The sequence below is a fragment of the Rattus norvegicus genome, chromosome 5 (assembly GCF_036323735.1).
Source record: "Rattus norvegicus strain BN/NHsdMcwi chromosome 5, GRCr8, whole genome shotgun sequence".
Taxonomy (NCBI): Eukaryota; Metazoa; Chordata; class Mammalia; order Rodentia; family Muridae; genus Rattus; species Rattus norvegicus.
Genome location: NC_086023.1, coordinates 128250028 through 128272137, shown reverse-complemented (window position 1 = coordinate 128272137; position 22110 = coordinate 128250028). Strand labels below are relative to the sequence as shown.

The following is a 22110-nucleotide window of genomic DNA, read 5'->3' as shown; positions in this document are numbered from 1 at the left end:
GTGTCAGACGCATGCATGGTGCCTTCAGAGTCCAGAAGAGGGTGTCAGATCCCCTGAAAGTGTAGTTATGGTTTTGAGCCTCCGTGTGGGTGTTGAGAACTGAACCTGGGTCCTCTGAAGAGCAGCCAGTGCTCTTAACTGCAGAGCCATCTTCCAGTCCCTGGAGTGCTTTTTGATAGTAAAAAGGAAAGAGAGGAGATAGAGAAAGGAAGTGAATATTGGGATGTGACTCAGTGGCAGGCAGAACACGGGCCTATATGCTATATAGAGGGACCCTGTCTCAAAAAAACAAAACAAAAACAACAAAACAAAATCATATAACAGAATGCTGAAATCACTAAGAACAATGACAACAAAAATTAATGACTATGAATCAGAAGTTAAAATTTGAAGAATGAGGGTAACCACGGCAGTCTCCTGGAGGTTAGGTTTAAATCTCTTCCAAAGCAGAAAAAAAGCGAATCCCTGTGAGAGGGCGTTGGCCCCTTTAAGGGTTGGTGTTCGGGAAAGGGAGTTTACGCTGAGAAGGGGCGGAGTCTGAAGGGGGTGGGATCACCGGGGGGCGGGGCAAGGCAGGCACGGGGAGAGGGGCGGGACTTCTAGGGGGCAGGGCGCGGTAGGCTCGGCGAGAGAGGGGCGGGACCTCGCGTGGGGGGAGGCGGGGCGCAGCAGGCGCGGCGAGCGAGGCGGAGTCTGAGTTTCGGTCAGGCTGCGGCAGCGGCTGCTGTAGTTCAGAAGAGCGAGGCCGAGGCCTGGGCCCAGCCCGGAGCCGCTGCCTGACCGGAGCCACCTGGAGCCCCCGCGCCGGGTGATCTTAGCGGCGGGCTCGGGCTCGGCCGGCAACCACACGCAGGACCGAGGCTGCATGCCGGAGGACCAGGCCCACACAGCCATGGTAAGCTAGCGCGGCCTGTCCCCCTCCTCCCCCCTCCCCCCGGGCTACCGCCGGGCAGCCGTCTCACTCTTCTTCCCGCACCCTTGGCCTCTGCCTCCTCCGGCTTGCGTTTCCCATCCACCAGCTGGAGCAAACACCTTTAGGAGACATCCCTTAATCTCCCTTCTCTCCGGTGACACCCTTTTGTCCCCCGGTGACAGCCTCCTTCGCATTCTCCTCGTCCCCCCTCCCTGTCCTTAACCCTCGCCTTTCTCCTCAACCATTTTACCTTTCTCCTCTATGGTCGTTAATCTCTTCCCACCCCACACTTTTCGTTCTCACACTTTGCTTCCTTTCCCTCCTCGATCCCCTTCACCCTTCTGTCTCCAGCGCCCCTTCTTCCCCTTGGTCCTCGACCATCCGCATTTCCTCTGTCGCTCGTCGGATGTCCTCCGTCGCCGGCTCACACATCTGTCCCCATTTCCTTCTGCAGGCTTCAGGGGGCTAACTAAGCAGGAGCAATTTGAAGGCAATTGCTTCCCAGGAGCTGTTGGGCGGGCACATACAGATTAGTAGTCTTTCTTTCCCCTTTCTGTTTTGGAGTGGGGAAGTGAGGGGAGATTGGCGGTATGGAAGATTAGTCTGGAAGCGTTACTACCTAGTGTCATTGCAAAAACCGGAGTGAGGTGTGTTATAGAGTACATCTTGAAGCCTTTTGCCATCATCAGGCCTTTTGACAGAAATAGTGAAAAAGGTTGTGAAATTTTTATTTTGAATGCGTTTTCATGTGGAGTTACTGTTTGGGAAATTAAAAATCTCTTGTATTTTGCAGGCTTGACAGTTGTTGCTCAGAACACATGATTTGTTTTTTGTTAGGCAGAGACCAAGGGCATTTGAGGTCTGAATATCAGGTTGGCAGTCAGATTGTGACAGTCCTTCGAATACCTTCCTTCTAAAGGTTGTATTTGTTTTGCCCTTTCTGCCCTCTCTTGGAGAGACCCTTTCTTTGCAAATTTTCCTCTGCTTCAAAATGGCTGTGACTACAGCCCTCTTTTGAAGTGAGTTACCCGTGTTTTGCAGTGTATATATTGAAAGCATTGTTCCATCATATACAATTGGCTAAATTTTGATCTCTGGGAGGAATAATACATTCTAGTCAAAAAGACTTCCTGCTAATCATAGTTTCCTAGTTTGTATTTCCCTCTATCTGGTTTTTAGGAAGGTAACTTACTATCTGGTTATTTAACCAGGAAACCCTCCCTCCCTCCCTCCCTCCCTCCTTCCCTCCCTCCCTCATGGACTCTGCCTCTTCTCTATTGTCTTTCCCCAGTGATTTCGGCTCTCAGGCTCTCACTTGTAACTGCTCTCACTGTGTGCTGATCTGCTCCTTCCCATGTTAGAGTCAGGAAACAACTGGGCCTTCCTTAATTCCCTTTAGTCCCAGTGCCCAGGTCAAGTAGACACTTGGATGATTTGATTTAGATCTCATTTCCTTACCTGACAAATGCAGTCTCTCACTGAAATGTGAGGTACCCGGCAATCTACTCAGGGCGAGCTGAAGCATATTTTGGTGCAGAAAGGAGTAGAGTAAGATGTAGCAATGACTCCAGACTAGAGGGCCATCTTGCTGGAGAAGGTTGCAGGCTGTTAGACTTTTGGCCTTTCCACCGACTGAATGAGTATAGAAAGAGGACTGGGATTCAAAGAATCATTTGAGCTGGGCCTGAATGATGGACCATTTGGGAAGGAAGGAAGAAGACTTCATCTCAAGTGTGAAAGATATGTTGTGAAAAGTTGGGTACTCCTTCAGTCCCACCACTGGGGAGGCAGAGACAGCTGGATCCTTGGGGTCAGCCTGCTCTAGAGAGTTCTAGAAGAGCCAGGGCTACAAGAGAGACTGTTTCTGGGGGAAATGATTTATAGTGAAGGATTACATGTTTACTACCTGGAAGGATGGAAGAAATAGGATGTGGTGAGAAAGGAATTGTCTTAGTCCGCTAGGTTGCTGTAACAAAACACCATCAGTTGGCTAGCTCATCACAAACTTTATGAGCTTTGGAGCAGAGACAACCCAGGGACAAGGACCAGCACATATATTGTCTGTTTTCTTCCTTTGAGAGTGTGTATAGAGATGGCCATATGTGCTCATGTGTGTGTGTGCATGCGTGTGGAGGCCAGAGTTGTTGTTTTTAATATTTTGGATTTTTTTTTTTCTTTTTCTTTTTTTCGGAGCTGGGGACTGAACCCAGGCCCTTGCGCTTGCTAGGCAAGCGCTCTACCACTGAGCTAAATCCCCAACCCCAATATTTTGGATTTTTAAAAGATATGTATGAGTTACTTGCCCGTGTATATGATGTGTACTACACGTGTGCCTGGTGCCTGTGGAGGTCAGAAGAGGGTGGCAGGTCCCTTGGAACTGGAGTTATGCATGGCTGTAAGCCATTATTTGGGTATTGGGAACTGAGCCTTGGTCTTTGAAAGAGCAACAAGTGTGCTTTAACAGCTGAGCCATCTCTCCAACTCCCCTTATTTGTGTAGTTTTTTGAGACGGGATCCTTTACTGGATCTGAAGCTTGCCCATTTGACTAGACTGGCCTGGTCAGTGAGCCCCAGGGACCTGCCTGTCCCTGTCTCCCAGCACCTGGGTTACAGGCGCACATTGCTGTGCTGAGCTCTTGTGTGTGTAGGGAGGACCCAAGTGCTCTCAAGGGAGGCGTTTATATTTCCCTAGCTCCTCCTTTCTCTCCTACAGCAGAGCCTCAGTGTAGGCTGGTTTAAAACTCACAGTGTAGATAGTGGAGGACAATCTTGAACTCCTGATCCACTGCCTCAGCCTCTCTAGTGCTGAGATTTTAGGTATGTGCCACAATGCCTGGTTTATGTAGAGCTGTATATTGAACCCAGACCCTTGTGCATGTTAGGCAAGGAGTCTGTCAGCACAGGCATTCTGAGTTCCCCGTTTTGGTTTAAGACAGTCATGTTACATAGCTCTACCTTGTCATGTGGGACTGGCTGGGCTCCGACTGAAGGGTGTCTTCCTGCCACAAGCCTCCCGAGTGCTGGCATGCGCCACCATGCCCAGTGTCTAGAGGGAATTTTTGCCCTGGTTCATAGATGGCATGTTTTCCCTGTATCTCCTGGGACAGAGGAGGAAGGCTCTTCTCTGGGGCCTCTTTTTTTTTTTTTTTTTTCTTTTTTTCCCCGGAGCTGGGCCTGAACCCAGGGCCTTGTGCTTGCTAGGCAAGCACTCTACCACTGAGCTAAATCCCCAACCCCATGGGGCCTCTTTTATATGAAAGCACTATTCTCATTCAGACAGGTGATCTAACCACTTTTCCAAAGGCCCCACCTACTTATACATCATCTTACAGGCTAGAATAAGTATTCAACATATGAATTTGGGAGAAACACAGCAGATAATTGGGAATTATTGTGTTTTAAACTTCATATTCAGCTAACTAGAGTTGTTCTTGTTTGTTAAATATGTACACAGAGTAAGTATGTGGGAAGGGTGAAGAGGAGAGTAGTAGCCCATTGTGGGCTGGAGATTACTAACAGGGGCTGCGTTTTGTTTTTCTTGCAGTAGTTTAATATATTTAGCAAATAGTCAGATGATTGTTACAAAGCTTCGTATTATACATTTTCAAGTGTTATGGTGCATTTTGAATACTTGATATATTTAAGGCAGAGGTTTTCAAAGTTTACTGTGAATCAGGGAGGACTTGCTTGGCTGCCTACTGCAGATCTTGATCTATTACATTTGGAGTTGAGCCTGAGAGTTGGCGTTTCTCTCAAGAACTGATATAAGTATAAGACTGATACTTGAGATTTAACATGCAGCCCTGACCTTCCACTCATCCAACAGTGTTTCTGGAGTGCCATCTGACTGTGTTTGCACAGGGAATATGGACAAAACAGGTGTGGTCCCTGCCTCCTCATATCTCTATGTATATAGAGTAGTTTTAACTGTGAACAGTTTTAACATACTTAAACATGTGCTGTGAAAGACAAGGTAGCATCACGGAATATGGTAGTCAGTGGTGGCTTTGGAGAGGACCCTTGTTTCAAGTGGAGTCTTGAGGAATTACATTTGAAGAGTTCTGTTGCAAAGACACAGTATAGTCAGGAGGAACCACATGTGCACTTGACTTTCCTTCCAAGAAATTCAGGGAAATCCTGATGGTCCTGCCTACTCCTCAAAAGATGAAGAACAATAACAACAACTCCTGGGTCACACCCATCCTATTAGCAGCTCACACAATACATTGGCTGTCATTTTTTTATTTCTAGCAGTTATTGGTTAGAGTCTGTCTCATCTTCAGGTATACAACAGTGATGAAAGCGGATCTCTGAGTTCAAGGCCAGCCTGTACTACAGAGTGAGATCCAGGACAGACAAGGCTACACAGTAAAACCATATCTGAAAAAAAATAACAAGACTTGGGCTGGAGAGATGGCTCAGCGGTTAAGAGCACTGACTGCTCTTCCAGAGGTCCTGAGTTCGATTCCCAGCAACCACATGGTGGCTCACAACCATCTGTAAAGGGATCCGATGCCCTCTTCTGGTCTGAAGACAGCTACAGTGTACTCATATACATAAAAAAATAAATAAATCTTTAAAAAAAAATAACAAGACCAAAAAAGCCCCCCCTCCAAAAAAAAAAACCAAACAAACAAATCAAAACCAGAAAACAACCACAACAACAAAATGGGTGCAGTGGAGCATCCCTTTAATCAGGAGGTAGAGGCAGGAGGATCTCTGCCAGTTCAAAGCCAGCCTGGTCTACATATCGAGTACCAGGGCAGTCAGGACTACAAAGAAAGCCCCTGTCTCACAAACAAAAACCACTCCGAATAGAATGTTGAAGAACACTTGATGTTCTTCCAGTGGACCCAAGTTCAATGCCCAGAACCTGTATCAGGTGGCTCACAGCTACTGTAACCCCAGCTCCAGGGAATACCTCTGGTCTCTACAGACACCAGCATTTACATGCACATACTCACACTGACATACGTAATTAGAAATAAAAATGAATCTTAAAAACAGAGGGGGGCTGGAGAGATGGCTCAGTGGTTAAGAGCACCCGACTACTCTTCCAGAGGTCCTGAGTTCAATTCCCAGCAACCACATGGTGGCTCACAACCATCTGTAAAGAGATCCGATCCCCTCTTCTGGTGTGTCTGAAGACAGCTACAGTGTACTCATATATAATAAATGAATAAATCTTAAAAAAAAAAAAAAAAAAAAACAGAGGGGAGGGGTTGGGTATTTAGCTCAGTAGGCCCTGGGTTCGGTCCCCAGCTCCGAAAAAAAGAAAAAAAAAAAACAACAAAAATCACAGAGGGGATATTGGGAGAAGGAGGAGAGATATGGACAGGGGAATATGGAGTGGAGGGAGGGCCAACAAAACTAAAAGTACAATAGTTCCTCAAAGGATACTGGGAAGAAATCTCTTAGGGGTTCAGAGTGCTTTTGATGCTGCTCCAGGGTTTGGTCCTCAGTATCCACATCTTCTGGCTTACAATCTCTTATAACTCCAGCTCCAGAGGCTCTGATGCCCTCTTCTGGCCTCTGGCTGCTCTAGGCACCCGCACTCACATCCACATATTCCCAGATGGATGCACATAATTTAAAATAAGTTAGAAACAATAATATAATAGCTCGAATGTGAAATGTCTTCCATGTGCTCTTGTGTTTGAAGTTAACTGACCTGGGGAGTGCATTGCCACAGGGAAGGACTTTTGAGTAGTAGCTGGGCCTGGCTCAGGCCTTAGCCCTTTGCTGTCTAACTGCCAGTGGGATGGGTGGGATGTAACCAACTGCCTCACTTCCGCTGGCATGCCGTTCTCACCATGGAGGAATGGATGAACTTGGAGCCAGAATAAATCCTTCCCTTGAGTTGCTTTTGTCAGGTAGTTCTGGCACGAGGACGAGAAATGCTGAACATCAAGAGGGTAGAGGCACAGCTGCTGTGTTCCTAAGCTCATGCTAGCTCTGATTACTTGAGTTACGAGGTCTATTCAAGATTGAGCTAATCAGGACTCTGTCGTGGAGAAGGGAGAAGCTCATGGGTCCGTCCTTCCCTGGTATGAAAACAGAAGAGGGGCTACTAGGAGGAGAAGGGGATTGGTGGGAAGGGGCAAGAGAGACTAATAAGGGAGGAGCTGGGGATTGGTGCATGCCTTAGTCTCAGATGACAGTGGAGGATCAGGAGTTCAGAGTCATGCTTGGTCACTCTTGAGGTCTCTCCCTCAAAAAGCAAAACAGAATAACAAAAGTCACTAGTAGGCTAGGTAGAATGTGTTCTAGAAACTGAGTTTGGCATTGAGGGTGTGCTAGATGGAACCTGTGACCTTGAGCCATGTTAAGTTCCCTGCTATCTTAAACAGCTTGATGCTGTTTGCTACCTTTGTGAGATGGGCTCTTGCTGTATTGTCCAGGCTGGACTAGAAATGGTAGATCAGGAGATCTCTGCCTCACTCTCTCTCAGGTGCTAAGACCACAGGTGCAGCCACTGTACCCAGGTGGAAAGGCTGTGGAGTACTGTTACATTCGAATGGAATGGGGGACATCTATTGTTCAGTTGAGGCAATAAATGTGTAAACTCTCACTGTCACCATGTTATAATAGCGACTTATTTAAAATTACTTATTTTTAAATGATATTGTTTATTCATGTGTTGAGTATATGTCTGGAGGTCAAGTGACAACTTACAGTAGTCCTTTCCTCCCACCAGTGGAGCTTGGGGATTGAACTCAGGTCCTTAGGGACAAAGGTTGTCTTTCAGCAAGTGCCTTTACTTAGTGATTTAAATCGGAGGAAAGCATGTAAGAAAAATAATTGCAAGGACCTAGTATACCACTCTTTGGCTAAGTGTGTTTTCTGTAGTTACCTTACTGTGGCATCAGTGAGGGCAGATTGCTGATACTTTTGGAATTTTCCTAATTCTTAGTTTCTTATAAACTGCCTTTAGGGGTTTATTAAATTATTAAAAATAGTATACCACTAATTCCAGTATTTGGAAGGAACAAGAGGATCTTGAGTCAGCCTGGACTACATAGTGAAAGCCATGTCTCAAAAAAATTAAGGTTGGGAGTGTCACTCAGTCGAAGAGCACTTGGTCAGCATGTGCAAGGCCTGGCGTTAGACTCTCCAGGACCACAAAACAACTAATGATACATTTAGTAAAATTCTGTATTTAGGGCTGGAGAGATGGCTCGGTGGTTAAGAGCACTGACTGCTCTTCCAGAGATCCTGAGTTCAAATCCCAGTAACTACATGGTGGCTCACAACCATCTGTAATGAGATCTGTTGGCTTCTTCTGGTGTGTCTGAAAACAGCTACCGTGTACTTATATATAATAAATAAATAAATCTTTAAAAAAATCGGTGTTTATTAGAGTTCTTGCGAAAGTCATGAATTAGAGTATTAGCGTTTCTTTTTTTTTTTTTTTCCGGAGCTGGGGACCGAACCCAGGGCCTTGCGTTTGCTAGGCAAGCACTCTACCACTGAGTATTAGCGTTTCTTTTTTTTTTTTTTTTGGTTCTTTTTTTTGGAGCTGGGGACCGAACCCAGGGCCTTGCGCTTCCTAGGCAAGCGCTCTACCACTGAGCTAAATCCCCAACCCCGAGTATTAGCGTTTCTTAACTTTATTACATTTTGTTTGCTTTTAAAGATTGTTTTTTGGTAGCTGGACCCATTGGTACACACTTTTAACCTCGGTACTCTTTGAGGCAGAGGCAGGCAGGCAGGAATAAAAAAATGTTTTGTAGCATTGAATATTAAACTCAACTTTGTTCCAAGGCAGGTGCTCTACCTCTGAGCCATACTCCTGTCCCATGGATTGCTGATAACACCTTTATTGTCCTATAATAGCTGAGTATAGATTATATGAAGTATTAGTCATCCTGTAAAAATGCACAGAAAAATTACACTTATGTATAGGGAAGCTAAGGATAACTTTAACAATGTTCTTTTAGTCCTGGCTGCCCTGGAACACAGAGATCTATCTACCTGCCACTGACTCCCAAGTACTAAGATGAAGGATGACCTCCTCCACCACCCAACCCAGCAGTGTTCTTTTAAATCATTTATTTATTTATCTTTATTTGGAGTAGAGTAGCAGGGTGTGGATAGGCCTGCAGAGGTCAGAAGAAGGTGTGCATATTCCCCGGAGCTACAGTTACAGGTGGTTGTAAGCTGCTCAGTATAGGTGCTAGGAGTCAAACTCAGGTCTTTAGAAAAACAGCAAGTACTCTTAATCACTGGGCTATTGCCTGGGACCAAATACACTTCCCTTTTCTTTTCTTTCCTTTTCTTTTCTTTTCTTTCCTTTTCTTTCTTCCTTCCTTCCTTTCTTTCTTTCTTCTTTTTTTTTAATTTATTTTATTTACATAAGTACACTGTAGTTGTCTTCAGACACCAGAAGAGGGCATCAGATCCCATTACAGATGGTTGTGAGCCACCATGCGGTTGCTGGGAATTGAACTCAGGACCTGGAAGTCATTGCTCTTAACCGTTGACCCCTCTTTTTTCTCTTTTTAGGGGGTGGGGCAGGGGAAAAGACTCGCTATCCCTTTGGCTGACCTAGAGCCGAGAATGTAGACAGGCTGGCGCACAGACCCAGAGCTCTGTCTGTTTGTCTCCAGTGTTAGGATCAGAGGCACGTGCTGTCATGCCCACCTAACAATGTTTAAGGTTATTATCGAGTCTCAAGAACACATCTTTGGCACCTTCTGAATAAATAATACTTTCCTAAGGCTTCGAAGTATGAAATAGTTAGATCTAGACCTTGTCACATACATGTAAATGCCTTGTTATAAGACAGGGCAGAGCTGGACATGGCAGGACCTGTAATCACAGGATTAGGAGGCTGAGGATCAGGAGTTCAAGACCAATGACATGGGGAGTTGGAGAAGGCCAGCATGGTGGTGCCACAGGAGACCTTATCTTACAAAAACAAAACTTGACCTGGAGAGATGGCGCATTGGTTAAGAACAGTTGTTGTTCTCACAGAGCACCTAGGTTCGATTCCCAGCACCCACATGGTGGTTCACAACTAACTGAACTCCAGTTCCAGGGGATCCTATGGCCTCTTCTGACCTCTGAAAGCAGCAGGAGTGCTTGTGGTGCACACACATTCATGCAAATAAAACATATAAAATGAATAAATCTAAATAAAAAACAAAACAGCAAAAACCAGATGGTGGCTGGGAGATGGCTCATTTGATGAGTGCTTACTTAGCATGTGAGCATGAGGACTCACTCAGTCTTGAGCCCCAGCACCCCTCTGAAAAGCTGGCCACCGTGGCTAGCACCTGTCCTCCCGCTGCTGGGGAAACAGAGGGAGGAGGATCACCAGAACTTTCATCTGTCTGCAGTGGGCTCCAGATTCAGTGAGAGACCTTTTTTTAAAAAAATAATAAGGTTGAGGGCTTTTAAAGTGGGATTTAAAAAAAATGGATTATTGAATTAAAACTTAACAAAAGGGGAAAAAAAGATTTCTAAGAGAGAGGGAAGGTGAGAGGATTCATTAAGTGAGGGTACTTGCCACTGAGCCTGATGACCTCAGTCCGGTCCCTGGGATTCGCCTGGGGAGTTCCAGGCAAGCCAGGGCTACATAGTAAGAACTTTTTCTTTCTTTTTTTTTTTTCTTTCTTTTTTTTTAAATTTTATTTTATTTTATTTATTATATATAACTACACTGTAGCTGTCTTCAGATACACCAGAAGAGGGCATTAGATCTCTTTACAGATGGTTGTGAGCCACCATGTGGTTGCTGGGAATTGAACTCAGGACCTCTGGAAGAGCAGTCGGGTGCTCTTGACCGCTGAGCCATTGTAAGAACTTTTTCTTTTTCTTTTCTTTTTTTTTTTTTTTTTCTTTTTTCTTTTTTTCGGAGCTGGGGACCGAACCCAGGGCCTTCCGCTTGCTAGGCAAGCGCTCTACCACTGAGCTAAATCCCCAACTCCGTAAGAACTTTTTCTAAGAACAAGAACGACACTGTCTGGTAAGATGACTTAGCTGGTCAAGGCATCTGCCGTGCAAGCCTGGCAGTCTGTGTTTGATCCTAGGGATCCATGCAAAGGGGAGAGGGGAGACTGACTCCAAAGTCGTCCTGTGACTTCTGCACAGGCAACATGGCACATGCATCCCCCCTCTCCATACACCATGCAGACATACGAAACAGTAGTAACAGGCTGATGTGGGTTAGCTGGGAGAGTGCCTGCCTAACCCAACATGTAAGACATTTTGAGTTAGATTTCATAGCACTTAAGAAGCCAGGTATAGTGCGTGCATACCTTCCCCCCCAAACAACAAAACCCAAAGGTTTGGTAGGTGTGGTAGCACACACCTTTCATCCAGTGCTAGGGATGCAGAGGCAGGCAGATGTTGATGAGTTTGAGTCCTTGGTCTACAATAGAGAGATCCAGGATAACCAGGGATATGTAGTGAAGCCCTGCCTTTAAGAACAACACATTTTTCCAAAGGATTTCATGGCCCTTGATTTATGCTGATAAATACCTTTCATGAAGCACTTGGAAGGACAACTGGGAAGATGGCTCAGTGGGTAAAGGGTCTGTTGTGTTAACATGTTGTGCTTGAGTTCACGCACTTCCGAAGCACCCATGTCAATAGCTGGGCGTGGTTCTCTGGGCTGTAATCCTGGTGCCCATGGGAGGAGGTGGGCAGATCCCCTGGCGCTTATTGGCCAGCCAGTCTAACAAGTTGATGGCTGGGTAATAGCCCTCGCTGTCCTGGAAGTCACTCTGTAGACCAGGCTGGCTTTGAACTTAGAGATCCACCTGCCTCTGCTTCCCACACGCTGGGATTAAAGGTGTGAGCCACCACTACCTGACCTGCAAGTTGATGTTTCTTAGGCTTAGTGAGAACCCTGTCTCAAAACATAAGATGACAAGGGATTAAGGAAGACACTAGATGTCAACCTCTGTTCAGACACACAGACACACACACACACACACACACACACACACACACACACACACACACACACACACAAATGTTTCCTTGACAAGTTGTGCTGGCACTGAAACTTTTATCTTTTATACTAATTGTGAAGAAGACTGTCAGGCTTGTACAAATTATCTTACAAAACACCTGGCATGTAAGCAAGAGGGCCAGTTTGGATTTCTAGAACCCACAAAACATGAAAAAGGAAATAAGAATGAGAATGTTGTCTTTCCTGCTCAGATTTTGTTGTTGTTCTTCCTGTTTTATCTGAGACAGGAGATCCCAATAATTTGTATCTTTTGGCACTGAAAACCTTCAAGAAACATGACACTGAATCTGCTTCATCGTGAGTAGGAAGGAAAGCTAGTAGGAAGTGAGAAATGTTGTTGAATGACTCTTGGTTCTCTACATTTTCTTTAAAATTTCATTTACTGTTAATAGGTTACATATATGGTGCAGTCTGGACGTGGAGGTCAGAGGACAACTTCATGAAGTCTGTTCCTTCCATCTACCTTTTATGTGAGCTCTCGGGATCCAACTCTGATTTCAGTCTTACACAGCAAGTGTCTTTAAAGACTTGCTCAGCCGTCTTGCTAGTATCTCCAATCCCTTCCCCACTACTCTCTGGAGGCGAGGTCTCAGATAGTCCAGGCTGGAATTGAACTCTTTATGTAACCAAGGACAGACGAATTCCTGGTCCTCCTCCCTTCACCTCCCAAGTACTGGTATTGTAGCAGAGGGAGGATACATGTACATTTGTGTACTCCGCTGATCCACATGAAACCTATGGGTAGGTCTTGCTAGTTTGGTCTCATGACTTTTGTAACCACACATTGTATTACACAAGTTAGGATGTGATATGTTTACATGGGCAGCAGTGGGTTTATAAAGGAAGAACTTTGTGTTTGATAGTGAGTGTTTCATGTGTGGTAGGATTCAACAAATAGTTGAATAAAGTATTGTGCATGGTAACACAACGCTGGACTCTAGTTCTTTGCCTCTGAGTTCTACTCCTAAAATTTACTATTTTTTTTTAAGTCTAGAATGATGTCCCAGTTGTTAATATTAAGCTGTCAGGTATCCCCTTAAGCCTTACTTCCACTGTGAAATCCTTAGTTACAATGGCTTGTTCCCTTCCACACTGTAGTGTAACTTTTTTTTTTTTCTATTTTTTGGAGCTGGGGACCAAACCCAGGCCTTGCGCTTCCTAGGTAAGCGCTCTACCACTGAGCTAAATCCCCAGCCCCTCAAAACCTATTTTTAATGATGGTTCCTAAACACTTTAACCTCCCTTTTAGCCCACCACCCAGAAGAGGAGGTAGGAAAGAAGGGATATGGGGGCAGCGGCAGGAGGGGTGGTGGTGGTGGTGGTGGTGGTGGTGGTGGTGGTGGTGGTGGTGGTGGACCTGTTTAGAAAGGTTCTTTGGAGCAACTCCTGTCTGTGTTGTCTGGAAATTGGCAGTTCAGTTCACAGGTCAGCAGTGGCAGCTCGATTCACTTGCAAACACTTCCCAGATACACAGCAGCCCAGTTCTGTAGAGTTGGGATAGCAAACACAGATCAGCAGCAGTGGGACATCCTAGCAGAGACAGCCAGGCCTCAGCCTTGGCTCTAGTCACCACGAGGGACCTGGAGGGACAGTAGAAATTCTTTGTCAGGGAAGTGAAGACCCCTGAAGACTCAAGACCCATAAGCACTGTACAGCTAGCTCTATAAACAAGCCAAGCAAGTCCTACTTATACATCATGTGTCCTCTGGGTCGTGCGTCTGTCTCAGCGGACATCACTGCTAATCAGCCTGAGTCTGCAGAAGCAGCAAGAAACTGCAGCACACCACCAGAAGTTTCTTGGTGCATTTCTGTGGAGTACGGACAAATAGAGCCCAGCTACATAATATAAGATGGACCAATACATTTCGTGCCATTAGCAAAGAATCTTTCATCATGCGTCCTTTCACGTGCTTGCTTTAGCAGAACATCCTCTCTCCTGTGTCTGTTCAATAAAACATTCCTTCACGGGTCTGTTTTAGTCTTTCACCTGTGTCCACTTCAGGACAACACTCCTTCACATGTTTGCCCCAGCAAAACAGCATCTAACACAACTGACTTTCCAAAGAGCCCTTAGGTTCCCACTTCACTGTAGCAGTGATTTTATGGTGCCATGCTAACGAACCTGGCTGTCTCCAAGTTGTGAACTGTTTGCGAATGGGGATGTTTGCGAATGGGGACTGTATGTAATGTCTTTCTTCAGCTTTGTGTGATAAGCACTTAGTACATGAGTCGATAGAAAAGTGTTGAGTGAACAAATGTGTATGACTTGTAGAGGATCACATACACTGATGTTCACTATGTGAGTTGTGAGGGAGGAAAGAGGAAAGTCAAACTCCTGAGGGAAGTGTGGGGTGATAAGGAGTACTAGATCAGATAAGTTTCCTTTGCTAACTTGTTGGTACTTTGACCTAGCACGGGAAGAGTGGGGGAGAAAGCCACATGACTTCTGGAAGAATTATAAAGCCAGTCCCTTCATATAAATATGTGCAAGTTATTTATCTGTAATTTGTAGGAGTAGCCCTCTAGAAAACAAAATTCTTTTTAGTTTTATATAAAAATATTTTTCTTTTTTTTCTTTTTTGGTCTTTTTTTTCGGAGCTGGGGACCGAATCCAGGGCCTTGTGCTTCCTAGGCAAGCGCTCTACCACTGAGCTAAATCCCCAGCCCCTATTTTTCTTTTTTTACGTCCACTTTATGGAAAATATTTTGGGGGTAAGGCATAGATGAACAGAATCTTCTGGTGACTGAATTGACTTCAACTTATTAAATATGATCTTGAACTTCTGGCTAAACACTTTTTTTTTTTAGCCCTCTAGCCTCTTAAAGCCTATTTAATGTTATTCTCTTTCACTTTCTTTCCTTCCTTATTTACCTCAAGAGAGGCAGAGGCAGGGGATCTCTCTGAGTTCAAGTCTACCTGGTGTACATAGTGAGATCCATCTCAAACAAACAAGCAATCAAAAGACCTGGGTCTGAGCTTCAGCACAAAACCAGGAACAATTCCCCCATTTGTCCAGTAGCTCATCATACCTGTATTTTTTTTTTAAATGCGGACTGGTGGTTTCCCTGCATGCGTGTCACGTGATGGTGTTGGATTCCCTGGAACTGAGTTACAGTTGTGAGCTGCCATGTAGATGCTGGGAATTGAACCTGGGTCCTTTGGAAGAGTAGCTAGCGCCATCTCTCCGGCCCCTAATACATGTATCCTGGAGGATGATACCATCTGTGTCCTTGAGACAACCTTATTGACTTTCCTCACTTGTTAGATGTCAGAAAGGGGTAGAGTGGAGGGGTTTGATTACACCTGGTCTCAGATGCTTGTTTCTAGAAGTCTGAGTTGGTGGATTCAGTGGTAGAAGATAATAGTGGGGTAGTGACACTGAGCTGTGCAATCCCTGGCAGTGCAAGAGAAGCAAAAATCAGTACCCCTAGAGGTGCTTTCTTGGGAAGTAGGGTGGTTAGGAGTCAAGTGGGTCTGTGTGTACTGAGGTGATGCTTGTCTGTGCCTCAGGTCCAGTCTTTCATTTCAGGTCTAACCTTGTGACTTAATATTTCCCTCCCGTTGTTGTCTCTTTTGTCAAGGAGTGAAGTACGTTTGTGCTGGACAGCTCGCCTGTTTAATACCCATTGTGGCTGTGATGCAGTAGGTGTTATTTTAGGCTTATGACTATATCAGTGAACAGAACATTTTTCTTTCTGGTGGAACTTACATTCTATAATAAGCGTTAGCATTGACTCAGCTGTTAGCGTGCTGGCACTACTTCAAGAGTTCTGCGTTAGAGTGTAGTTATTCTGACAACAGTCCCATGGGGGTAGGTGTTGTTTTCTGCATTTTTTAGGTCATGGATTGAAGTACAGGAAAACTAAGTTCTAATAAATTCATTGCCTAATAAATTTACATAGTTTTGTAAACGGCATTTTAATTCAGACATCTGGAGTCCCAAGTCCAAGATATTACTGAGTCCTTCAAAAAGATGTTAATGAAAGTATATTTCACAGCCAGATGTAATGATACATACCTACAGGACTCGGAAACTGAGCAGGAAGTTTGACGCTGAGGGCAGCTTGAGCTCATAGAGTGTTCCAGGCCAATTCTTTCTATTATTATTAAATGAAGTGTAGGTTGAAGAAATGGCTCAGAGGGGATAGGAGTGTAGAGGACCGAGTTTCCAACACTCACATCAGGCTGCTGGCAGTTGCCTGTAATTTTAGATCAAATAGTCAGTCTTCTGACTTCCTTGGGTATCCATGAACACGTGATATATTCATACTGACATGTATATGTCAATAAAAATAAAATAAATCTTAAAAAAAAAAGGCAAGAACACCTGTGTACGTGTGCTAGAAAGAAGGTCCAGAGGTTAAGAGCACTTACTGCTCTTACAGGGACAACAGTTTGGTTTCCAGCATCCATGCTGGTGGCTCACAACTCCCAGAACGCAAGCTTCAATATACTTTCTTTTTTTTCTTTTTCTTTTTTTCGGAGCTGGGGACCGAACCCAGGGCCTTGTGCTTGCTAGGCAAGCGCTCTACCACTGAGCTAGATCCCCAACCCCTTCAATATACTTTCTGGACACACACACACACACACACACACACTCTCTCTCTCTCTCTCTCTCTCTCTCTCTCTCTCTCTCACTCTCTCTCACTCTATACACAGACACACTTTTTCTAAATAAATAAATGAGTAAATAAATGAATACATATATATAGACAGACATACAGACATACTTGAAAAGTGAACTCTTAGGACTAGAGAGATGGCTTAACAGCTAAGCACTAGCTGCCCCTGTGGAGGACCTAGGTTCAGTTCCTAGTACCTACGTGGTGGCTCATCACCTGTAATTCATTCTAGGGGATCCAGTACTTTCTTCTGTCTCTGTGGACATGAAGCATACATGTCACATATGCAGACAACACACACAAAGACAAACGTAAGAAAAGGAAACTTGCAAAAAATTAAAGGTTAAAAAACTGATTTTTTTTTACATTTATTTATTTAAATGTAAACAGGAATATGGAGATCAGAGTACATTGTGACAGGAGTTGGCTCTCTCCTACCACATGGCTTCCAGGGATCAAACTCAGATTATCAGACTTTGTGGCAAGCACTTTTACCTGCTGAGCCATCTTTCTGGCCCCTAGGCTTGTGTTAATATAGTGAGATCTAGTCTATAAAATAATAAATTAATAATCTCTATAATAAAGTTGTTCTTTATGCCCCCATGTTCCCCATTCTGATGATAGTGGACTAACCTCTGAAACTGTTAGCAAACCTCTGATTAAATGCTTTCTTTTTTAAGAGTGGCCTTGGTCATGTATCTCTTTACTGCAGTAGGACAGTGACTAAGACAGAAGGTTCTAACTGTGTGTGCACTTCGGCATATGTACCATACATAGTAATTAAATAAAAATGTAGTAAAAAGACTTGGGATGTGCGTTTTTGAGATAGGGCTTCTTCGTGTAGCCTTGGCTGTACTGGAACTTGCTCTGTAGACCAGGCTGGCCTCACACTCACCTGTCTGCCTCTGCCTCCTGCCTGCTAGGATTGAAGGCATGAGTCATCTTACTTAAAGGGGCTGGAGAGATGGCTCAGCGGTTAAGAGCATTGACTGCTCTTCCAGAGGTCCTGAGTTCAATTCCCAGCAACCACATGGTGGCTCACAACCATCTGTAAAGAGATCTGATGCCCTCTTCTGGTGTATCTGAAGACAGCTACAGTGTACTTACATATAATAAATGAATAAATCTTTAAAAAAAAATAAATAAAAGTACTTAAAAACAATACAAAACACAACAGCAAAGTCTTTGAGGTGCATGGGAAAGGGACACTAGGAGTGCTTCTGTTGTCTTTTGATGGACTTGTTAACCTTGGGGACCTTTCAAGTAGGAGAAGACATCTTGAACTTACTCAGAAGAGTTAGAGGTGAACCCACTACATAAAGCCAGCAACTCTAAAGGACCTGCACTCCTGGCGAAAATTTAGTTGTCAATTTGACACAACCTAAAATCACCCAGGAAGAATTTCAGTGAGAGATTGTCTATATCAGGCTTGTCTTGGGGGGCTGTCTGGGTTGCCTTAATTGGTTTGGGAAGACTGAGCCTGAAAGTGGGTCCTGGCTATGCAAGAGTGGAGAAGGGCATCTGGGCAAGCATGGATGTGCTCGTTTCTCTCCGTTCTGTGAAGATGGTGTGGGTAGTTGAAGCTCCTGACGACTTGATTTACCTTCTGTGATGTACTCAAATCTGGAATTGTGTACTAAAATAAGCTGCCCACCTCTGTTGCAGTATATTTTTATACCAACAAGTGAAATTATAATAGGAAACACATTTTTAGTACTAAAGTGAATTTTATCCTGAGAAATTACCTGTAAGACCCTGATGTCTTGGGCTTTTGAGATGGCTCAGTGGTTAAGAGCACCGATTGCTCTTCCGGAGATCCTGAGTTCAAATCCCAGCAACCACATGGTGGCTCACAACCATCTGTAATGGGATTTGCTGTCCTTTTCTAGTGTGTCTGGACAGCTGTAATAATTTATGTAATAAATACATAAATCTTAAAAAAAGAATCTGGGGGCTGGGGATTTAGCTCAGTGGTAGAGCGCTTGCCTAGCAAGCACAAGGCCCTGGGTTCGGTCCCCAGCTCCGAAAAAAAGAAAAAAAGAAAAAAAAAAAAGGAATCTGATGACTTTGGTTGTTGTTTTGTCTTTTGAGACAAGGTCTCTGTGTGGCCCTGGCTGGCCTTGAACTCAATCTGCCTGCTTCAGCCTCCGGAGTGCTGGATTGAAGAGCACCACCTCTGCCAGGTGAAACTGTTGTCTTATGTGTCTGAGATTTGGGCTTGTATTACTCTGGGGAAGGCTAGTTACTGAGTGGCTTGTATCAGCTCTTAAGCAGCTCACCTCATCCTGACAGCAGCATCCTAAGTGTCACTGTTATCCTGTCTTACACAGATGGATGTGCAGCTGAAGTCAGGATAGCTGGTTGAATTGCCTAGTATGATTTGATTACAGTTCAAGTCTCGGCCAGCCTGGTCTAACTAGCCAGCTCCAGTACCTGTGGGGAAGGTGCCTCCTCATTAGTAAGCTGTGTTATGTCTTACTGCTTGCTTCTTCAGGGTCTTGTAGCAAGGGAACCGAAGGATCTGAATGCGCTTTGCTCCTTTTAAGACAGTGTTGAGTATCATCCCTAAAGGGTGCTTCTTGCACTTGACAAAAACATAGACCTTATTACCTAGAGGTTCTGATGTCACCAGGTCTGCCACTGAGGAATTAGAGCAGTTTCACTACTTCTAATACCTGATGTTTCCAGCAAATTGTCTTCTGACTTCTATCTACACACCGTGTCATACACACAAGGGAATACAAAACATACTTACATACATATAGAATAAATACTCTGAAAAGGTTTTTAAAGTGAGGGTGAGGAATAAAGGAAAAATGGTTAATTATTATAAAATGGCACAATTGAACAGAAAGTACCTAATAGATGGATAACTGTACTTATATTTTAATATTATTATTGGGAACATTTTAAGAATTTATTTCTGGACTCCCCTCTTACCCCCCCCCCCTTGCTCTTTGTTCGCGCGTGCCCGCTCTCTCTCTGTCTTTCCCCCCTTCCCCTTTCCCCCCTTCCCCTTTCCCCCCTTCTCCTTTCCCCTTTCCCCCTTTCCCCTTTCCCCTTTCCCCCCTTCCTCGTTCCCCCTTCCCCTTCCCCCATTCCCCTTTCCCCCCTTCCCCTTTCCCCCTGGCCGACCTTTCTTCTCCTCTACCCTTTTTCTTTCATTAAACCTCTCCATGTGGGAAAAAAAAAGAGTTTATTTCTGTTACTAAAGTATTTATACTTTATTCTGATTTTTTTCAGACGAGAATAACTTGGTTAAACTTTTTATTATTATTTTTACCCTAGACTGATGGCACTCATCTGTAGTGGTAGGAAGATCAGGAGTTTAAAGTCTAAGATACATGAGACTCTGCCTCAAGTAACAAACAAAAACCTCACAAAACAAAACTTAAATAAATGCACTTTTGGTTTTATTGAAATGTAACACAGGTACTAAATTCCCTTTTTTGTTTTTGTTTGTTTGAAACAGAACCTCATGTAGTCCAGACTGGCTTCTGACTATGTAGCAGAGGATGACCCTGAATTCCTGGTTTTTCTTGCCCTTGCCTCCCTTGATGGGATTTCAAGCACACACATCACATTGGCTCCATTTTGTTCAGTTTTGTTTTCTGGAATCAGGTTTATTGTTGAACTTGGATGGTTTTGCTTCTGCCTCTCAGATGCTGGGTTTGCGGGCGTGAGCCACCCTGCTTGACTCAGATTATTTTACATACAACTCAATCATATCAGATTTGAGTGAAAACTTTGTAGGGAATTAAGTCGAAAAGTAAAGTAAGATTACATTTTGGAAGGTGTCTAAGCTAGGCTTACTATTGTTACAACAAAACATCATGACCAAGAAGCAAGTTGGGAAGGAAAGGGTTTATTTGGCTTACACTTCAGTTTGCTGTTCATGTTGAAGGAAGTCAGGGCAGGAACCCAAACAGGGCAGGAACCTGGAGACAGGAGCTGATGTAGAGGGGTGCTGCTTCCTGGTGGACTCCCTCTGGCTTGCTCAGCCTTGTTCCTTATAGAACCCAGAACCACCAGCCCAGGGATGGCACCACCCACAATGGGCTGGGCCCTCTCATCAGTCACTAATTAAGAAAAAAGTTTGTCAGGTTGCTCTACGACTGGGCAGAGAAGGATTCAGATGTAAAAATCAATAGTTTAAGAATTTTGTCTCTGTGGCTGCACCTGGCGGAGCTCAACTTTAACTTAGTCCTCCAAACACAGAAGCAGGTGGATCTCTGAGATCACAGTGTTCCCTGTCTGTCTCTAGGCAGCACATGTGAATGAGTAAATGAGTGCCTTCATCTCTGCTTTTCTGGAAACTAATCTGTTCATTTTATGTTTCTTCCTGTATTCCAAGGAGGAAGCATCTCCCTATTCCTTACTTGACATCTGCTTGAGTTTCCTGACCACCAACCTTGAGAAGTTCTGTTCAGCAAGACAAGATGGAACCCTGTGTCTGCAGGAACCGGGAGTATTTCCACAGGAGGTGGCTGATCGACTTCTTCAGACCATAGCTCTTCATGGTAAATGATAAGAGATGAAAGAGACAAATTGTGTGCTGTTAGTTGGCATTGGATTTTAAAGTACTGTCGTGGCTTATTTAATTATTTTCTTAGAAATAGTAGAAAAAGTCAGAAAAATCTGGTTCTAGGAAAAGGAATTCAGGTATTTTTACATGTTTTGCTTCAGACTTAATTAATTTTTTTCTGTCCAACTTAGGCAAAACTTTTTCTTTTTTGATTTGAGAAACAATTCTTTAAAAGACACACACACATTTAGATTTATTTTTATATATGGATGAGTGTTTGCATGTATATGCACCTGAGTGTCCCTGGTACCCATGGAGATCAGAAGGTGCCAGGTCCCTTTGAACTGGAGTTAGGGATGGTCGTGAACCATTATGTGGATACTGGGATCTGAACCCTGGCCCTCTCCAAGAAGAGCAAATGCTCTTAACCACTAAGCATCTCTTCAAGACTAAAAAGTGATTCTTAGGTCACAAGGAACTTCTCTTAACCACAGCACTTCTGGTTAGAAGGCAACATGTATATAAATACATCTTATCTTGACAGTGGTAGAGTCATACTATTATGAAGACACTGGTTTCTGCTCTTGACTTTTTTTTTTTGGTTCTTTTTTTTCGGAGCTGGGGACCGAACCCAGGGCCTTGCGCTTCCTAGGCAAGCGCTCTACCACTGAGCTAAATCTCCAACCCCTTGCTCTTGACTTTTAAAGTGAGATATTACAGATAATTTTACACATGTTCTAAGACATTTCTTTAACATTTCATGTATCCCACGATAGCCTCAAACTCTCTATGTCAATGAAGATGGCCTCCTAATGGTGTTGCAACCACAAAGTTCCAGGTTGCTGGTATTACAGTTCATGTTGTTTTGTGCAATGTTGGGAATTGAACCCAGGGCTTTGTTTATGTTAGGCAGGTACTTTACCAACTAAGCTACATCTTGAAAATACATTGGAAAAGTATTATCTGTGAAATTATAGTTCTGTAATTGAGATTTTTTGTTATTTCTGTTTAAAATTTAACTGTAAAATGTAAAATTAAACTGTAATAAAGTACCTGTCCTTCTTTAGG

At 44.1% G+C, this 22110-nt stretch overlaps 1 protein-coding gene across 1 annotated transcript in view; it reads left to right on the top strand.

Annotated features, from left to right (window-relative positions):
- The first annotated feature begins 691 nt into the window (after positions 1 to 691).
- Positions 692 to 22110, top strand: part of Zyg11b (zyg-11 family member B, cell cycle regulator) — a 57154-nt gene continuing 35735 nt past the window's right edge. The window contains exons 1-2 of the mRNA NM_001426994.1: positions 692 to 895; positions 20872 to 21037. Of these exons, the coding sequence (NP_001413923.1) occupies positions 866 to 895; positions 20872 to 21037 (196 nt within the window). The 5' untranslated portion in view covers positions 692 to 865. The remainder of the gene's footprint in view (positions 896 to 20871; positions 21038 to 22110) is intronic.